General features: G+C 46.2%; 1 protein-coding gene across 1 annotated transcript in view; it reads right to left on the bottom strand.

The window, feature by feature from the left end:
- Window positions 1–730: 730 nt before the first annotated feature.
- The window catches only part of LOC142255014 (dispanin subfamily A member 2b-like), a 41656-nt gene continuing 23654 nt past the window's right edge, over window positions 731–18732 (bottom strand). The window contains exon 3 of the mRNA XM_075326441.1: window positions 731–1699. Within this exon, the coding sequence (XP_075182556.1) occupies window positions 1520–1699 (180 nt within the window). The 3' untranslated portion in view covers window positions 731–1519. The remainder of the gene's footprint in view (window positions 1700–18732) is intronic.

The following is an 18732-nucleotide window of genomic DNA, read 5'->3' as shown; positions in this document are numbered from 1 at the left end:
AAAATTTTCAATATGACGGCCTAATATCAAATTCTGTGAAATATCTGTGGGTTCAAAATACTCAATTAACCCCTAGTTAAAATCACTGAAAGGTCTAGTTTCCAAAATGGGATAACTTGTGGAGGGTTTCTGCTGTTTAGGTACCTTAGGGGCCCAGAAAAGGCAACATGGTGCCAGCAATCAATTTCAGCCAAATTTGTATTCTAAAATTCAAATATTGATCCTTCTGTTCTGGGTGCTCCCATTTATCCAAACAGAGGTTTCTGACCACATGTGAGGTATCACCACGCTCAAAAGAAACTGGGTAACAAATTTTTGGCCCATTTTAATGTATTTCTTTTAAAAGTGAATAAAATGGGTCTAGAGCAACATTTTTAGGTAAAATTACAATTTTTTTTTTAAATTCCACATTGCTTTAGTTCCTGTGAAGCACCTGAAGGGTTAATAAACTTCTTAGATATGGTTTTGAGCAGTGTGAGGGGTGCAGTTTTCAGAATAGTGACACTTTTGGGTATTTTCTGTCACGTAGGTGACGCAAAGTCACTTCAAATGTGATGTGGTCCCTAAAAAAAGGGTTTGTAAATTTTGTTGAGAAATCGCTCAATAAACCCTTCTAACTTCCTAACCCCAAAAAAATTTTGCTTCAAGAATTGTGCTGATGTAAATTAGACATGTGTGAAATGTTATTTATTAACTATTTTGTGTGACATAACTGTGATTTAAGGGCATAAAAATTAAAAGTTTGAAAATTGCAAAATTTTCATCAAATTTGATTTTTCACAAATAAAATCAAAATTATTGTCCTAAATTTACCAATATCATGAAGTAGAATATGTCACAAAAAAACCCACTATCTCAGATTAACGGGGATCCGCTTAAGCGTTCCAGAGCTATTACCTGAATTGCAAAAAATGGACTGGGCATTAAGTACAAAACTGGCTTGGTCCTTATGGGTTTAAGAATACCCTTTAATCTGGACTATTTCATGGTAGTTTTATTGCCATTGACCACAATTCAAAATTAAAAACATGAACATACAAAATGTATTAAAAAAAAATTTCGAAATCACATTTTTGCATAGAGTGAGCTTAACAAAGGCCAACATGATAGAGATAAGTATACTTTTATTCTACAACATATAATGTAGTCTTAATACTAATAATGATATTAGACTTCAGTCTTGGCTAGAGATGGGAGATTCGATTTTCAGGACTCCTGTTCACAGGTCCGGTCAGTATTCCATTGCCACTGAATGAGGCCTACAATTCTCCTCATCTTCCGGAATTCCCAACTCTTCGTGTTATTAGCTAGGGTAGGTTCGACGCAGTGTGGTCATCACGTAGCAATGATAATGTTTATCAGCCTTGTGTAATCAAAAGAGAAGGTAGGAAGTTTTGCAGGCCTCCTGTACTGACCTGGCTGATGGACCAGATTCCTGCAACTTAATTCTCCCATATCTAATTTTGAGCAAATCAGATCCAAAAAGTTGTACAGATGTAATGTTTGGTGTCAGTAGTCTTTACAACCCAAACCAGCCCCTAATGGTAGCTTTCAGCTGAACCAGATTGATATAAATGATGGTGACTGTAATGAGGAACCATAGTACGGTCAAGACCAAGGATGCAATATTTAAGGAACGGGCAGTGGTTCCATAGTTTCTGGCTCCATTTTGATTTCCAACTAACTTCTGATCTCGAGACTGCAAGAAAAAAAGAACAAGAAATACATAGTTAATGGAAATTGACTATCCGTACTGTCAGACTCTGCACCAAATCTTTCTAGAAAATTTTCATATTTAGGACAATAAATTCAAATGTGATTGCTGGTGATCCCAACTCTAGGAGTCCCACTGATAAACTAAAGGAAGTTGTTGCCACCATCTGTGAGTAGCTGTACTATCTTTCTTTCCTTCATTCTATTAATAAAATAGACCTATAAGCAGGTCCTCTTAATAACCCAATTTTCCCAGGACAGAATAAGACACGTTGACCATTGATTTCTCTGGTAAAGTAAACTATTTACATTCCAGAAACATTTAGGCTAGAAGCTGCCCAGGATTAAGGACCTATATCAAGCACTCCCACGCTTGCATTGTGGAGCTGAAGAGCTACACCACAACACAGGTAGAAGGGTGCAGAAAGCTGTCTTTTATAAGGCCCAAGGTGGCTTGAATTTGTCCCCTGAAGAATGTTTCAGTGGGTTGTAAGACAAGACCAGTAGGAGCAAGTGACTGTAAGGATCAGTTGAAGCTGTACAGTGGGTCCCAGAAGAAGAAACTGAGACCAAGATCATCAAGAGTGCTAGATTGGTGGCACATAATTAGAGCAATGGAAGGTTGAGAACCTGACTAGTAGTGATGGTCATAGAGACTGAGGTCACAGTCAAGAATTGGCTCCTTTGTGGATTAGAAATGACCTGATAGTTCCAGTTCTGTGAAGTCAGTACACTGGGAATCTAGAGAAGAATTGGTAGCCCAACAGGTTCCTACAAAATAAGCCAAATGTCAGAGAATATTCCTCCTCTTGTCTAAAGTCGCGGGTTCAAGTGTTGTACTCCATATTGCTGGTTGACGTTAAGCTGGGAGAATTTAGCATTGGTCTGTTTGAAGATTTTAAGGTTACACATGGGAGGATAGAATTAAAAAAAAGTTGTTCAGATCAACCTATCTACTTTTAACCCCTTGGTAGAATGTCTTCTGCAGGTCATGCAATCCACTGTACATGTACAGCGTTGGCTCAGGTGCTGAGCTTGTGCCAAAAGCATCAGTTGTTGGCAGTATATTACAGCTGACACTCTTCAGTATCAGCCATGATTATAGATGACTATTCGCTGGCCTCCCTTTTTCATCCGATCGTCCCCAATCCTCACACCTTTGTAGACAAACTTAAATAAAAACTTTAGGCTCTCTGGATGTAATAATAAAATATAATACTATACCAATTTCGTTTTACTGTAATCATACTGACCCACAAAATAAAGTTAACATATATATTTTTTTGCAAGATGAAAACCATAAAAACAAAAGCCGAAAAAAGTTTTGCAAAATTTAGTAAGTGCTGTTATTTTTGGTTTGCTCCACTTCAATAACATTAGATTTATGCAGAAATAGTGCCTTTAACCCACTTGTAACTGGACGATTTTCCCTTTTTGTATATTTGTTTTTTTCCGTCCCTAAGAGCCAAGACTGTTTTTTATTTTTTAATTGATATTGGCTTGTTTTTGTAAGATGAATTGTATTTTGAATGAGAATCTGCATTTTACCATACAATGTACTGAGAAATCATGGAAAAATCAAAATGCTGTGAAACAACAAAAGAAAAAAGCTAAAATGTTTTGTGGACTTTTTTTTTTTTTAAAGGAGAGACCTGTTAGTGAATTGGAAGCCGGCCATAGACCTGCCTTGTTATGGGGAGATAAGGTATGCACACCAGTGACTATGTAAGGGCAATACATGAAATAGCAGAAACTGCTGTGTGAATACTGACTTGAAAAATCCAATAGCTATATGTAAGAGTGAAAATGTGAAAAATGGAACCTGCATTACTGCCATGAACATATGAACAAAGAGAAATTTAGCTACTGAATTGATCAATGCAATAGAGCCCCAACACTACGCCAAAGTATTTCTCTACGTTGGGGTCCCTAGCTTGTGTGTGTCCTCTCATGCAGTTAAAAAACTTACCGTGTATGGGAAGCTGAGACCCAGGCTATTTATGCGTATGATATGGATTGGCAATAGGTGTGGTTGGGGAGGGTTCACAAACGAAAAACTACTAACAAATAAGGAATAACGTTTGGAACACCATTCTAAGTCTGAACTGGGTGCAAAAACCAAAAAAACATCACTATGGGGAGATAAGGTATGCACACCAGTGACTATGTAAGGGGAATACATGAAATAGCAGAAACTGCTGTGTGAATACTGACTTGAAAAATCCTATTGCATTGATCAATTCAGTAGCTAAATTTCTCTTGATTCATAAATAGCCTGGGTCTCAGCTTCCCAAAAACGGTAAGTTTTTTAACTGCATGAGAGGACACACACAAGCTAGGGACCCCAACGTAGAGAAACACTTTGGCGTAGTGTTGGGGCTCTATTGCATTGATCAATTCAGTAGCTAAATTTCTCTTGATTCATATGTTCATGGCAGTAATGCAGATTCCACTTTTCACATTTCATTCTTACATATAGCTATTGGATTTTTCAAGTCAGTATTCACACAGCAGTTTCTGCTATTTCATGTATTCCCCTTACATAGTCACTGGTGTGCATACCTTATCTCCCCATAGTGATGTTTTTTAGGTTTTTGCACCCAGTTCAGACTTAGAATGGTGTTCCAAACGTTATTCCTTATTTGATAGACCTGCCTTGGACTGATTAGTTGAGAAGCATAGTCCATGGCCAGCTTCTACAGTGGGGAAAAAAAGTATTTATTCAGCCACTAATTGTGCAAGTTCTCCCACTTAAAAAGATGAACGTGGCCTGTAATTGACATTATAAGTGACCACAACTAAGAGACAAAATGAGAAAACAAATCCAGAAAATCACCTTGTCTGATTTAGCAAGATTGTTTTTGCAAACTATGGTGGAAAATAAGTATTTGGTCAATAACAAAAGTTCATCTAAATACAGTTAGGTCCAGAAATATTTGGACAGTGACACATGTTTTGTTATTTTAGCTGTTTACAAAAACATGTTCAGAAATACAATTATATATATAATATGGGCTGAAAGTGCACACTCCCAGCTGCAATATGAGAGTTTTCACATCCAAATCGGAGAAAGGGTTTAGAAATCATAGCTCTGTAATGCATAGCCTCCTCTTTTTCAAGGGACCAAAAGTAATTGGACAAGGGACTCTAAGGGCTGCAATTAACTCTGAAGGCGTCTCCCTCGTTAACCTGTAATCAATGAAGTAGTTAAAAGGTCTGGGGTTGATTACAGCTGTGTGGTTTTGCATTTGGAAGCTGTTGCTGTGACCAGACAACATGCGGTCTAAGGAACTCTCAATTGAGGTGAAGCAGAACATCCTGAGGCTGCAAAAAAAGAAAAAATCCATCAGAGAGATAGCAGACATGCTTGGAGTAGCAAAATCAACAGTCGGGTACATTCTGAGAAAAAAGGAATTGACTGGTGAGCTTGGGAACTCAAAAAGGCCTGGGCGTCCACGGATGACAACAGTGGTGGATGATCGCCGCATACTTTCTTTGGTGAAGAAAACCCCGTTCACAACATCAACTGAAGTCCAGAACACTCTCAGTGAAGTAGGTGTATCTGTCTCTAAGTCAACAGTAAAGAGAAGACTCCATGAAAGTAAATACAAAGGGTTCACATCTAGATGCAAACCATTCATCAATTCCAAACATAGACAGGCCAGAGTTAAATTTGCTGAAAAACACCTCATGAAGCCAGCTCAGTTCTGGAAAAGTATTCTATGGACAGATGAGACAAAGATCAACCTGTACCAGAATGATGGGAAGAAAAAAGTTTGGAGAAGAAAGGGAACGGCACATGATCCAAGGCACACCATATCCTCTGTAAAACATGGTGGAGGCAACGTGATGGCAAGGGCATGCATGGCTTTCAATGGCACTGGGTCACTTGTGTTTATTGATGACATAACAGCAGACAAGAGTAGCCGGATGAATTCTGAAGTGTACCGGGATATACTTTCAGCCCAGATTCAGCCAAATGCCGCAAAGTTGATCGGACGGCGCTTCATAGTACAGATGGACAATGACCCCAAGCATACAGCCAAAGCTACCCAGGAGTTCATGAGTGCAAAAAAGTGGAACATTCTGCAATGGCCAAGTCAATCACCAGATCTTAACCCAATTGAGCATGCATTTCACTTGCTCAAATCCAGACTTAAGACGGAAAGACCCACAAACAAGCAAGACCTGAAGGCTGCGGCTGTAAAGGCCTGGCAAAGCATTAAGAAGGAGGAAACCCAGCGTTTGGTGATGTCCATGGGTTCCAGACTTAAGGCAGTGATTGCCTCCAAAGGATTCGCAACAAAATATTGAAAATAAAAATATTTTGTTTGGGTTTGGTTTATTTGTCCAATTACTTTTGACCTCCTAAAATGTGGAGTGTTTGTAAAGAAATGTGTACAATTCCTACAATTTCTATCAGATATTTTTGTTCAAACCTTCAAATTAAACGTTACAATCTGCACTTGAATTCTGTTGTAGAGGTTTCATTTAAAATCCAGTGTGGTGGCATGCAGAGCCCAACTCGCGAAAATATTTCTGGACCTAACTGTATTTTGTTATAGATCCTTTGTTGGCAATGACAGAGGTCAAACGCTTCCTGTAAGTCTCCATAAGGTTGGCACACACTGTTGGTGGTATGTTGGCCCATTCCTCCATGCAGATCTCCTCTAGAGCAGTGATGTTTTGGACCCATCACTGGGCAACACAGACTTTCAACTCACTCCAAAGGTTTTTAATGGGGTTGAGATCTTGAGACTGGCTAGGCCACTCCAGGACCTTCATATGCTTCTTACAAAGCCACTCCTTCATTGCTCTGGGGGTGTGCTTGGGATCATTATCATGCTGAAAGACCTAGCCACATTTCATCTTCAATGCTCTTCCTGATTGAAGAGGGTTGCACTCAAAATCTCACGATACATGGCCCCATTAATTCTTTCATGTATACAGATCAGTTGTCCTGGTCCCTTTGCAGAGAAACAGCCCCAAAGCATGATTTTGCCAACCCCATGCTTCACAGTAGGTATGGTGTTCTTTGGATGCAACTCAGCATTCTGTCTCCTCCAAACACAAGAGTTGTGTTTCTACCAAACAGTTCTACTTTGGTTTCATCCATATGACCATTGTATGTTCTCCCCGTGTTTGCGTGGGTTTCCTCCGGGTTCTCCGGTTTCCTCCCACACTCCAAAGACATACAGATAGGGACTCTAGATTGTGAGCCCCAATGGGGACAGTGTTGCCAATGTATGTAAAGCGCTGTGGAATTAATAGCGCTATATAAATGAATAAAATTATTATTATTATTATTATTATTATTATATGACATTCTCCTAATACTCTTCTGGATAATCCAAATGCTTTCTAGCAAACGTCAGACGGGCCCGGACATGATTGGCTTAAACAGGGGAACACGTCTGGCACTGCTGGATCTGAGTCCCTGGTGGTGTAGTGTGTTACTAAAGGTAGCTTTTGTTATGGTGGTCCCAGCTCTATGCAAGTCATTTACTAGTTCCCCCCGTGTGGTTCTAGGATTTTTGCTTACCGTTCTTGTGATCATTTTGACCCCACGTGGTGAGATATTGCATGGAGCCCCAGATCGAGAGAGTTTATCAATGGTCTTGTATGTCTTCCATTTTCTTATTATTGCTCCCACAGTTGATTTCTTCACACCAAGCTGCTTGCCTATTGCAGATTCAGTCTTCCCAGCCTGGTGCAGGGCTACAATTTTATTTCTGGTGTCCTTCGACAGCTCTTTGGTCTTCACCATAGTGAATTTTGGAGTGTGACTGTTTGAGGTTGTGGACAGGTGTCTTTTATACTGATAAGTTCAAATAGGTGCAATTACTACAGGTAAAGAGTGGAGGACAGAGGAGCCTCTTAAAGAAGATGGTACAGGTCTGTGAGAGACAGAAATCTTGCATGTGTTTAGATGACTAAATACTTATTTTCTACCATAATTTGCAAAACAAATCTTGCTAAATCAGACAAGGTGATTTTCTGAATTTGTTTTCTCATTTTGTCTCTCAAAGTTGTGCTCTACCTCTGATGTCAATTACAGGCCTCTCTCACCTTTTTAAGTGGGAGAACTTGCATAATTGGCGTCTGACTAAATACTTTTTTCCCCACTGTATAAGTAAGTATTTGTTGAAAGCCTGCATCTTTTCAGAGGAAAAACAGACCGTACTGTTCAAAAATGTAAGCAGGAGTGAAAGAATGCCTCAGAGTAAAGGCCCCGTCACACTAAGCAACATCGCTAGCAACATCGCTGCTAACGAACAACTTTTGTGACGTTGCTAGCGATGTTGCTGTGTGTGACATCCAGCAACAACCTGGCCCCTGCTGTGAGGTCGTTGGTTGTTGCTGAATGTCCTGGGCCATTTTTTAGTTGTTGCTGTCCTGCTGTGAAGCACAGATCGCTGTGTGTGACAGCGAGACAGCAACAACTAAATGTGCAGGCAGCAGGAGCCGGCTTCTGCAGAGGCTGGTAACCAATGTAAACATCGGGTAACCAAGAAGCCCTGTCCTTGGTTACCCGATATTTACCTTTGATACCAGCCTCAGCCGCTCTCACTGTTAGTGCCGGCTCCTGCTCTGTAAACATGTAGCTGCAGGACACATCGGGTTAATTAACCCGATGTGTGCTGTAGCTAGGAGAGCAAGGAGCCAGCGCTAAGCAGTGTGCGCTGCTCCCTGCTCTGTGCACATTTAGCTGCAGCACACATCGGGTAATTAACCCCATGTGTGCTGTAACTAGGAGAGCAGGGAGCCAGCGCTCAGTGTGCGCTGCTCCCTGCTCTCTGCACGTGTGGCTGGACACTGGTTGCTGGTGAGCTCACCAGCAACTCGTGTAGCCACGCTCCAGCGATCCCTGCCAGGTCAGGTTGCTGGTGGGATCGCTGGAGCGTCGCAGTGTGACAGCTCACCAGCAACCTCCTAGCAACTTACCAGCGATCCCTATCGTTGTTGGGATCGCTGGTAAGTTGCTTAGTGTGACTGGACCTTAAGAATGCTTTAAAAGATAGAATTGTTACTAGTTTATTGCCATCAATTAACAAAGTGCAACGTGAATAAACAAGAGAGATCTAAATCAAATCAATATCTGTGATGTTGCCCACAAATCAGGATCAATTGTTCTAGGTACACTTGTCACTTGTACAGGTTTTAAAGAATCTCAACAGGGATGATGTTCCATCCTTGAGAACTGACCACAGATCTTCTGTGTACCAAGTTTCCCTGAAAATAAGCCACATTATTTTTTGCCCCGAACAATGTGCTAGGTCTTATTTTCGGGTAGGGCTTATTCCGGGGGAACATGGGTTGGGGGTAAATTTACCCTCAAAAAAAGGCAGACACCCCCCCCAGGAAAACAATAGTTACCAGACATCTGCGTGGCTCCCAGGTCCTCCTGCAATCCTCGGCAGGTGCTCCTAGCAGGTATATGCTGCACAGCGGGGTCCTCCCTTGCTTCCGACCGGCATTCACACACATATCAGATCGCGCACACACACACACAATCAGATCGCACACACACACAATCAGACTGCACACACACTCAGATCGCATACACACACACGCACAACATCCGGAGATACCTATTGCTTCCGGCCTGCAGGGGAATCTGGTACGCAGTGCAGTGGAGCACGAGGACCTGCAGTGGAACACAGGTCCTCTCATTCGGGGTCTGGTGAGTATGATTGCGGGGTCTTCTCTTCTTTCTTTTGGGGGTGTCTGCTTTTTGTAATGAAGTGTCCTTCAGTATCTTTAACTTTTTTAGCTGCATGGACACTTCATTATTGAATCGGGACTAAAGCATATTTTCAGGGAAGGGCTTATATTTAAGCCTTAGTACAAAAACCTCTGCTAGGTCTTATTTTCGTGGATAACACAGTATGAGGCTCATACAAATTCTTCTGTCTCTTCACCTAATCCCAAACAGACTGGATGACGTTGAGATTAGGGCTCTTTTTAGGCCATCTCATCATTTCCAGGACTCCTTGTTCTTTGTTATAATGAAGATAGTTCTTAATCACATTGATTGTATGTTTTGGGTCGTTCCTCTGCTGCAGAATAAATTTGGTGCCAATCAGACACCTCCCTGACAGTTCATTTTTATTCTATCAAATATAAAAAATCATTTAACAACCATATGTATCAACGATGGAGTCATCAGAAATATCACACTGGACATGTCATTATGCCAAAGTTATGACACTAATAACCAGCTGCCTAATCAGGGATTCCCTTTAATGTAGATTGGGGATGGCAGGATGTGGCATGTAACAGTGTGTTTGTCGCTGTTTCTTTCCTGAAAACATTTTTAATCAAATCCCCTTCCTCCGTTGCTCTAATTCTTACATCCAGAAATTCCACTTCTCGACCATATTTATATGTGAGTTTGATATTTTTGTTGTTGTCATTTAATTTATCCATAAATTGATGTAGATCTTCCTCCGGGCCCTCCCAGATGAACCAGATGTCATCGATGTACCTGATCCAATTCTGGACCAGATACATCGACTCCACCGGGTCCACCTGGAAGATGTTCCTTTCCCATAAGCCCAAAAACAAGTTTGCATAAGAGGGGGCGCATGACGCCCCCATTGCAGTCCCCTGACTCTGAACATAGGTCTCATCTTGAAACAAAAACAATTGTGTGTCAAGATGAATCTCACCCACTCCAGAGTCACATGTATCGCTATAAAAAGGCGTAATTTTCAAAGATGCCTACACACGTCCCCTGAAGAAGTGAGAAACGCGTGTCGGGATTAAGGACACTCAGGCCAATCACTACAGTATTCAGGTCAGTAAAAACGTGGCATTTTGATCCATACAATAGGTGATTCAGCGGTTGGTACAGGGGGAGCGCTCTTCTGTCAAACGCTGAGCCCATAACACTGAACATAGAAATGCGATAGATATTACTGGGGGACTTAGGCTATGTGCACACGTTGCTTTTTTTTCAGCGCGGAAAAAAACGCACCCTCTGGCAGAGGGGAGAATTGTAAACAATGCTTTTTGAGAAAAAGGCATCGAAAACGCATGCGTTTTTCATGCGTTTTTTTAGGTGCGTTTTTTAAGACTTGTCAGTGTTAATTAAGTTGGTTGAACACAGACCTTTGGAAAAAAAACCTGTGATGTCATTTCCTTCTCCACATTCTGTTTGGATAAATGGGAGGGCTTGGAATGGAACGAGCACCATTTGAATTTTGGTTAAGTTGAAATAAACTTCGCGCATCATGTCACATTAGCAGAGCCCCTTGGGTACCTATACGTCAGAAAACCCCCACAAGTGACCCCATTTTGGAATCTGCACCCCTCAAGGATTTTATTCAGGAGTATATTAAGCATTTTGAATCCACAGCTACTTCACCCAAAATGTTGCTGTAGCAACAATATTCTCACTTTTAGGCCCGTTTCACACGTCAGTGAAAAACACTGACGTTTTTCACTGGCATGTAAAACACGCACATGTCCCTCCGTGTGCCGTGAATCACGGCACACATGGGTTGTCTAAGTGCAATCCGGGCTCCGTTCTCCGTGGCCCGTGATTGCACTTAGAGATTAACTCACCTGTGCCCGCTCCCGCTGTCCATGGTGCTGATCGCTCCCGCGGTGCAGCATCCAGCCGGCCTTGACCCCCGCAGCAGCTGCTTCCAGGTCGGCTGTGTCGCACATCATGAATATCCGCGACAATAATGAGCCGGCTCAGAAGCAGCAGGGAGAACGGGCTGCAGAGGACATCGCTGGACGCCGGGTGAGTTAAAATGATTTTTATTTTAAAGAAGGGAATTTTGTTACTTACCGTAAATTCCTTTTCTTCTAGCTCCTATTGGGAGACCCAGACGATTGGGTGTATAGCACTGCCTCCGGAGGCCACACAAAGCAATTACACTTAAAAGTGTAAGGCCCCTCCCCTTCTGGCTATACACCCCCAGTGGGATCACTGGCTCACCAGTTTTAGTGCAAAAGCAAGAAGGAGGAAAGCCAATAACTGGTTTAAACAAATTCACTCCGAAGTAACGTCGGAGAACTGAAAACCGTTCAACATGAACAACATGTGTACCCGAAAAACAACCAAAAGTCCCGAAGGACAACAGGGCGGGTGCTGGGTCTCCCAATAGGAGCTAGAAGCAAACGAATTTACGGTAAGTAACAAAATTCCCTTCTTCTTCGTCGCTCCATTGGGAGACCCAGACGATTGGGACGTCCAAAAGCTGTCCCTGGGTGGGTAAAGAAATACCTCATGTTAGAGCTGCAAGACAGCCCTCCCCTACGAGGAGGCAACTGCCGCCTGCAGGACTCTTCTACCTAGGCTGGCGTCCGCCGAAGCATAGGTATGCACCTGATAATGTTTGGTGAAAGTGTGCAGACTCGACCAGGTAGCTGCCTGGCACACCTGTTGAGCCGTAGCCTGGTGTCGTAATGCCCAGGATGCACCCACGGCTCTGGTAGAATGGGCCTTCAGCCCTGAAGGAACCGGAAGCCCAGCAGAACGGTAGGCTTCAAGAATTGGTTCTTTGATCCATCGAGCCAGGGTGGCCTTAGAAGCCTGCGACCCTTTGCGCTGACCAGCGACAAGGACAAAGAGTGCATCCGAACGGCGCAAGGGCGCCGTGCGGGAAATGTAGATTCTGAGTGCTCTCACCAGATCTAACAAATGTAAATCCTTCTCATACCGATGAACTGCATGAGGACAAAACGAAGGCAAGGAGATATCCTGATTAAGATGAAAAGAGGATACCACCTTCGGGAGAAACTCCTGAATGGGGCGCAGCACTACCTTGTCCTGGTGGAAGACCAGGAAGGGAGTCTTGGATGACAGCGCTACCAGCTCAGACACTCTCCGAAGAGATGTGATCGCTACCAGAAAAGCCACGTTCTGGGATAGTCTAGAAAGTGAAAACCTCCCTCAGAGGCTCGAAGGGCGGCTTCTGGAGGGCAACTAGTACCCTGTTCAGATCCCATGGATCTAACGGCCGCTTGTACGGAGGCACGATATGGCAAACCCCCTGTAGGAACGTGCGCACCATAGGAAGGCGTGCCAAACGCCTCTGAAAAAAGACGGATAGCGCCGATACCTGACCTTTAAGGGAGCCGAGCGCCAAACCTTTTTCTAACCCAGATAGCAGGAAAGAAAGAAAGGTAGGCAATGCAAATGGCCAGGGAGACACTCCCTGAGCAGAGCACCAGGATAAGAATATCCTCCACGTTCTGTGGTTCTTAGCGGACGTGGGCTTCCTAGCCTGTCTCATGGTGGCAACGACCCCGTGGAATAATCCTGAAGACGCTAGGATCCAGGACTCAATGGCCACACAGTCAGGTTCAGGGCCGCAGAATTCCGATGGAAAAACGGCCCTTGGGACAGTAAGTCTGGTCGGTCTGGTAGTGCCCACGGTTGGCCGACCGTGAGCTGCCACAGATCCGGATACCACGCCCTCCTCGGCCAGTCTGGGGCGACGAGTATGACGCGGCTGCAATCGGATCTGATCTTGCGTAGCACTCTGGGCAAGGGTGCCAGAGGTGGAAACACATAAGGGAGCCGGAACTGCGACCAATCTTGCGCTAGGGCGTCTGCCGCCAGCGCTCTTTGATCGCGAGACCGTGCCATGAAGGTTGGGACCTTGTTGTTGTGCCGGGACGCCATTAGGTCGACGTCCGGCCTTCCCCAGCGGCGACAGATTTCCTGAAAACACGTCCGGGTGAAGGGACCATTCCCCTGCGTCCATGCCCTGGCGACTGAAGAAGTCTGCCTCCCAGTCTTCTACGCCGGGGATGTGAACTGCGGATATGGTGGAGGCCGTGGCATCCACCCACATCAGAATCCGCCGGACTTCCTGGAAGGCTTGCCGACTGCGTGTCCCCCCTTGGTGATTGATGTATGCCACCGCTGTGGAGTTGTCCGATTGAATTCGGATCTGCTTTCTTTCCAGCCACTGCTGGAAGGCTAGTAGGGCAAGATACACTGCTCTGATTACCAGAACATTGATCTGAAGGGTGGACTCCTGCTGAGTCCACGGACCCTGAGCCCTGTGGTGGAGAAAAACGCTCCCCACCCTGACAGACTCGCGTCTGTCGTGACCACCGCCCAAGACGGTGGTAGGAAGGATCTTCCCTGTGATAATGAGGTGGGAAGAAGCCACCATTGCAGAGAGTCCTTGCCGTCTGTGAAAGGGATACTTTCCTGTACAGGGATGTTGACTTCCCGTCTCATTGGCGGAGAATGTCCCATTGAAGTGAACGCAGATGAAACTGCGCAAACGGAACCGCCTCCATTGCCGCCACTATCTTCCCGAGGAAGTGCATGAGGCGTCTTAAGAAGTGCGACTGACCTTGAAGGAGAGTCTGCACCCCAGTCTGTAGTGACCGCTGCTTGTCCAGCGGAAGCTTCACTACCGCTGAGAGGGTATGAAACTCCATGCCAAGATACGTTAGTGATTGGGTCGTGACAGGTTTGACTTTGAGAAGTTGATGATCCACCCGAACGTCTGGAGAGTCTCCAGCGCAACATTCAGGCTGAGTTGGCATGCCTCTTGAGAGGGTGCCTTGACAAGTATATCGTCCAAGTAAGGGATCACAGAGTGTCCCTGTGAGTGCAAGACTGCTACCACTGCCGTCATGACCTTGGCGAACACCCGTGGGGCTGTCGCCAGCCCGAATGGCAGAGCTACGAACTGAAGCTGGTCGTTTCCTATCACGAAATGTAGAAAAACATTGGTGCTCTGTAGCAATCGGCACGTGGAGATAAGCATCTTAGATGTCTATTGATGCTAGGAAATTTCCTTGAGACATTGAGGCAATGACGGAGCGGAGGGTATCATCCGGAACCGCCTGGCCTCCACGTGCTTGTTGAGCAGTTTTAGGTCCAGAACGGAACGGAAAGAGCCATCCTTGTTTGGCACCACAACCAGATTGGAGGAAAACCGTGTCTTGTTCCTGAAGAGGAACCGGGATTACCACTCCTTCTGCCTGCAGAAGAGCATCTGCTCGGTGGGGAGGTGGGGACGTTCTGAAGAATCGAGTCGGAGGACGAGAACAGAACTCTGTCCTGTGCACGTGGGCACACTGTCCCTCACCCACCGGTCTGTGACCTGTGGCAGCTAAATGTCGCCAAAGGCGAGCGAGTCTGCCATCAACCGCGGATGCGGAAAGATGAGAGAGCTGAGAGTCATGAGGAGACCGCCTTGGTAGCGGTTCCTCCGGCTGCCTTCCTTGGGCGTGATTGAGCCCGGCCGGCAGCTGAGCCCCTCTGAGGCTTTTCAGCCCTTTTGGACGAGGACAATTGGGACCTGCCCGAGCCTGGGAAGGACCGAAACCTCGGCTGTCCTTCCAGGACAGCATTAATAGGGTAAGTCGCAATGCAGACATTGCGAGGTTACGGACGCCCCTGCGGCACAGATGTACTTGTGCTCAAGACCAGCTGCGCAAGAACAGCTGAAAAGCTTAGGGTGCCCATACGGCTGTGAATGCCGGAGCAACCGACACGCCGATAGCCTCACAGACAGATTTCAACCAGAGTCCATCTGTCTGTCAATGGCATCTGTAAGTGAAGTCCCATCTCCACTGCAACTATGGCTCTAGCCGCAAGCCTGGAGATTGGAGAATCCACCTTTGGACCCTGGGTCCAACGCCTGACCACGTCAGGGGGAAAGTGATAACGTGTATCCTTAATACGTTTGGAGAAAACGCTTATCTGGGAAGCGTGGTGTTCCTGGACTGCTTCTCTGCAGTCAGCGTGGCCAGAACAATACTCAATATACGTTTGAGCTTGAAATGGGACTTCTCCTGCTGTGAAGCTGACTCCTCCGCTGGGGGAGCTGAGGGAGAAAAGATCCAACATTCCATTGATGGACGCTATAGGATCATTCCTTATGGCGTCACCATCCGGTGTATCCGGAGTGAGAGCGGTGTCAGGATCAAAGTCCTGATGAGCTACGTCTACCTCATCATACAGAGAGCCTCCTGGGACCCCCCCGGAGCACCGATTTTTAATCCAAGTGAGGGTGGCCAGGGAGCAATGATCCAGATTGCCCATGGCCTGTCCGGACTGCAAGTCTCTATCCCATTGCAACTCCGTCCCTGTCCTTGGACAGGGTTGAGAGGTGGTTCTTTTGGCCACGTCAAGTAGAGACCCCGGCTGACCAAGTGCTACAGGGGAGCATTGCACCCAATGGGGAGCAGTGCCGTGGAACAGTATCACATGCAGCAAAAACAGCATCGAAAGCCTGTGTTGCTTATATGCTGCTGCCGACTTATAGAGCCAAGAATGGCGACCGTACAGTGCAATGTATATCATACAAGCATAAAGTACAAATGAACACTGCAGCACATGCAATACAAGCAGCATAGAAAGCCTGTTTTTCTGCTGCTGTAGACTAGCCATCTAGGGGAATATAGCCCAGAATAGCGACCATACAGTGCAATGTATAGCATACAAGCATAAGTACAAATGAACACTGCAACACCTGCAATACAAGCAGCATAGAAAAAAACCTGTGCCTCAGCACCCTTGCTTTTCTGCTGCTGTAGTCTAGCCATTCTATGGCGAATATAGCCAAGACTAGTGACCGTACAGTGCAGTGTATAGCATACAAGCATAAATACACATGAACACTTCAGTACGTGCAATACAAGCAGCATAGAAAGCCTGTGCCGTAGCACCCATGCTTTCCTGCTGCTGATGTGTCGCCATCTAAGAGGGCATATAGCCCGAAATAGCGACCTATGCAGTGTACTTAAATACAAATAGACAAACTGCGGTATTTAGTGTCAGCACCCCAGGTGCCGCTTACCGCCCGCCTATAAGCGGGTGTGTGGTCGCCCTATTCCTGTTGGTTGCCCAGAGTCCGTTCTCTCAGCTCGGGCTGCAGGAATGGCTGCCGGCGTCCTTCTCCAGCTCGTGTGAGTAGGGGCGGGCCGTGGGCGTGCCCCAAGTCAGAGCGGGAAACCGGCGTCCCACAGTGTCTAGTGAGAGGGCTGGAGCATGTAAATAAGGCTCCAGCCCTCGGCGCTGCTGACTGTACAGCGTCTCTCCCCTACCCTGATTGACAGGGTGGGGGCGGGAACGAAGCTGAGCTAGGCCGCAAAAGCCGGGGACTGGATTTATGAGCGCCGCCGCCGTAAAAGCGCGGTCGGCGCTAAGTCCCCGGCGCACTACAAGTCCCAGCCGCGCCGCCGCTCCCGGAGCGTCCGGCGCGGTAGTTCCCAATAAATAAAGTCACTCAGCTAGGCTGCAGTGACTGTAACCCTTTACTGTCCCCGGCGCACTAGCACACCCAGCAAGTCTGGAGTGTGCTGTGCCTGTGTGTACGGGGACACAGAGTACCTGAATGGTGCAGGGCCATGTCCCTGAACGGCACTCCCGCTCCACATCCAGCAGGTTCAATGGGTCTGTGGATGGAGCCCGGCCTCAGGGCTTTGGGGCCGGTAAGATCCCACTTCCTCAGAGCCCCTCAGGGGGATGGGGAAGGAAAACAGCATGTGGGCTCCAGCCGCCGTACCAGCAATAGGTACCTCAACCTTACAAACCACCAGTGGGGTGAGAAGGGAGCATGCTGGGGGCCCCATATGGGCCCTCTTTTCTTCCATCCGATATAGTCAGCAGCTACTGCTGACTAAACAGTGGAGCTATGCGTGGATGTCTGACCTCCTTCGCACAAAGCCGAAAAACTGGTGAGCCAGTGATCCCACTGGGGGTGTATAGCCAGAAGGGGAGGGGCCTTACACTTTTAAGTGTAATTGCTTTGTGTGGCCTCCGGAGGCAGTGCTATACACCCAATCGTCTGGGTCTCCCAATGGAGCGACGAAGAAAGCACATTTTTTCTGGCACGTGTTTCATGTACCACACCACTGCGTGGTCCGTGGAACATCAGTGATGCCAGAAAAAAATGGACATGTCTCCGTGCGGCAATCACGCACACGCGGGTACGCCGCACGGAGACACATGCAGTGAAAAATCACTGACGTGTGAGCAGACCCATTCATTACAATGCGTCTGCGTATGTCAGTGATTCTGGTACGTTTAAAAAAAAAAGCACAAACGTACCAGAATCACTGACGTGTGAAAGAGGCCTAAGGCTATGTGGCCATGATCCAGCGACACGGCGTCTAGTACACAGTGTCAGCCTTCCTGCAGAGATGTGAGTGTTGTCCACGGGAGAACGCAGCTGCCCATGCCCACGATTTGGGTTCAGGATGCTGTGGACTTTAGCTCTATGCTACCTGCAGAGCACACTCATCTCCGCAGCATAAATTGACATGCTGAGGCTCGGGAAGCTGCGCCACCAGTCAGTTTATGCTGCGGAGAAAAGAAGCACAGTGGGCATGGGATTTCTAAAAATCCTTCCACTGTGCTTCTACTGCACAACGCAGCGTTATGGACGCAGGGAAAACACTCAGCGCCCATAACGCTGCAAACCCTGATTGTGGGCACACAACCTAAAAAGCGTCAATGGATGAATGGATGTCAAATATATATAACGTCCCACCCCCGCCTGCATATTCTAAGCTGGCACCTTTAGTACCTTTCATGTGGCACTAAAGGGTGCCTAGCTTAGTATTTATCCAATAAAAAAAAAACCAATGAAAAAAAATGGCGTGGGGTCCCCCCTATTTTTGATAGCCAGTCAGGGTAAAGCAGACAGCTGTAGCCTGCAAACCACAGCTGGCAGCTTCATCTTGGCTGGTGATCAATTTGGAGGGCTCCCCAGGCTTTTTTTTTTTATTTATAAATAAAGAATTAAAAAAAAAATAACGTGGGGTCCCCCCAAATTAGATCACCAGCCAAGGTGACGCTGACAGCTGGGGTCTGGTATTCTCAGGGTGGGAAGAGCCATGGTTATTGGACTCTTCCCAGCCTAAAAATAGCAGGCCACAGCCGCCCCAGAAGTGGCGCATCCATTAGATGCGCCAATCCTGGCGCTTCGCCCCAACTCATCCCGCGCCCTGGTGCGTTGGCAAACGGGGTAATAAATGGGGTTGATACCAGATGTGTAATGTCACCTGGCATCAAGCCCAGCAATT

The sequence above is a fragment of the Anomaloglossus baeobatrachus genome, chromosome 10, assembly GCF_048569485.1.
Source record: "Anomaloglossus baeobatrachus isolate aAnoBae1 chromosome 10, aAnoBae1.hap1, whole genome shotgun sequence".
Taxonomy (NCBI): Eukaryota; Metazoa; Chordata; class Amphibia; order Anura; family Aromobatidae; genus Anomaloglossus; species Anomaloglossus baeobatrachus.
Note: the sequence above shows the minus strand (reverse complement) of the source record. Positions and strands in the feature narration are given on the sequence as shown.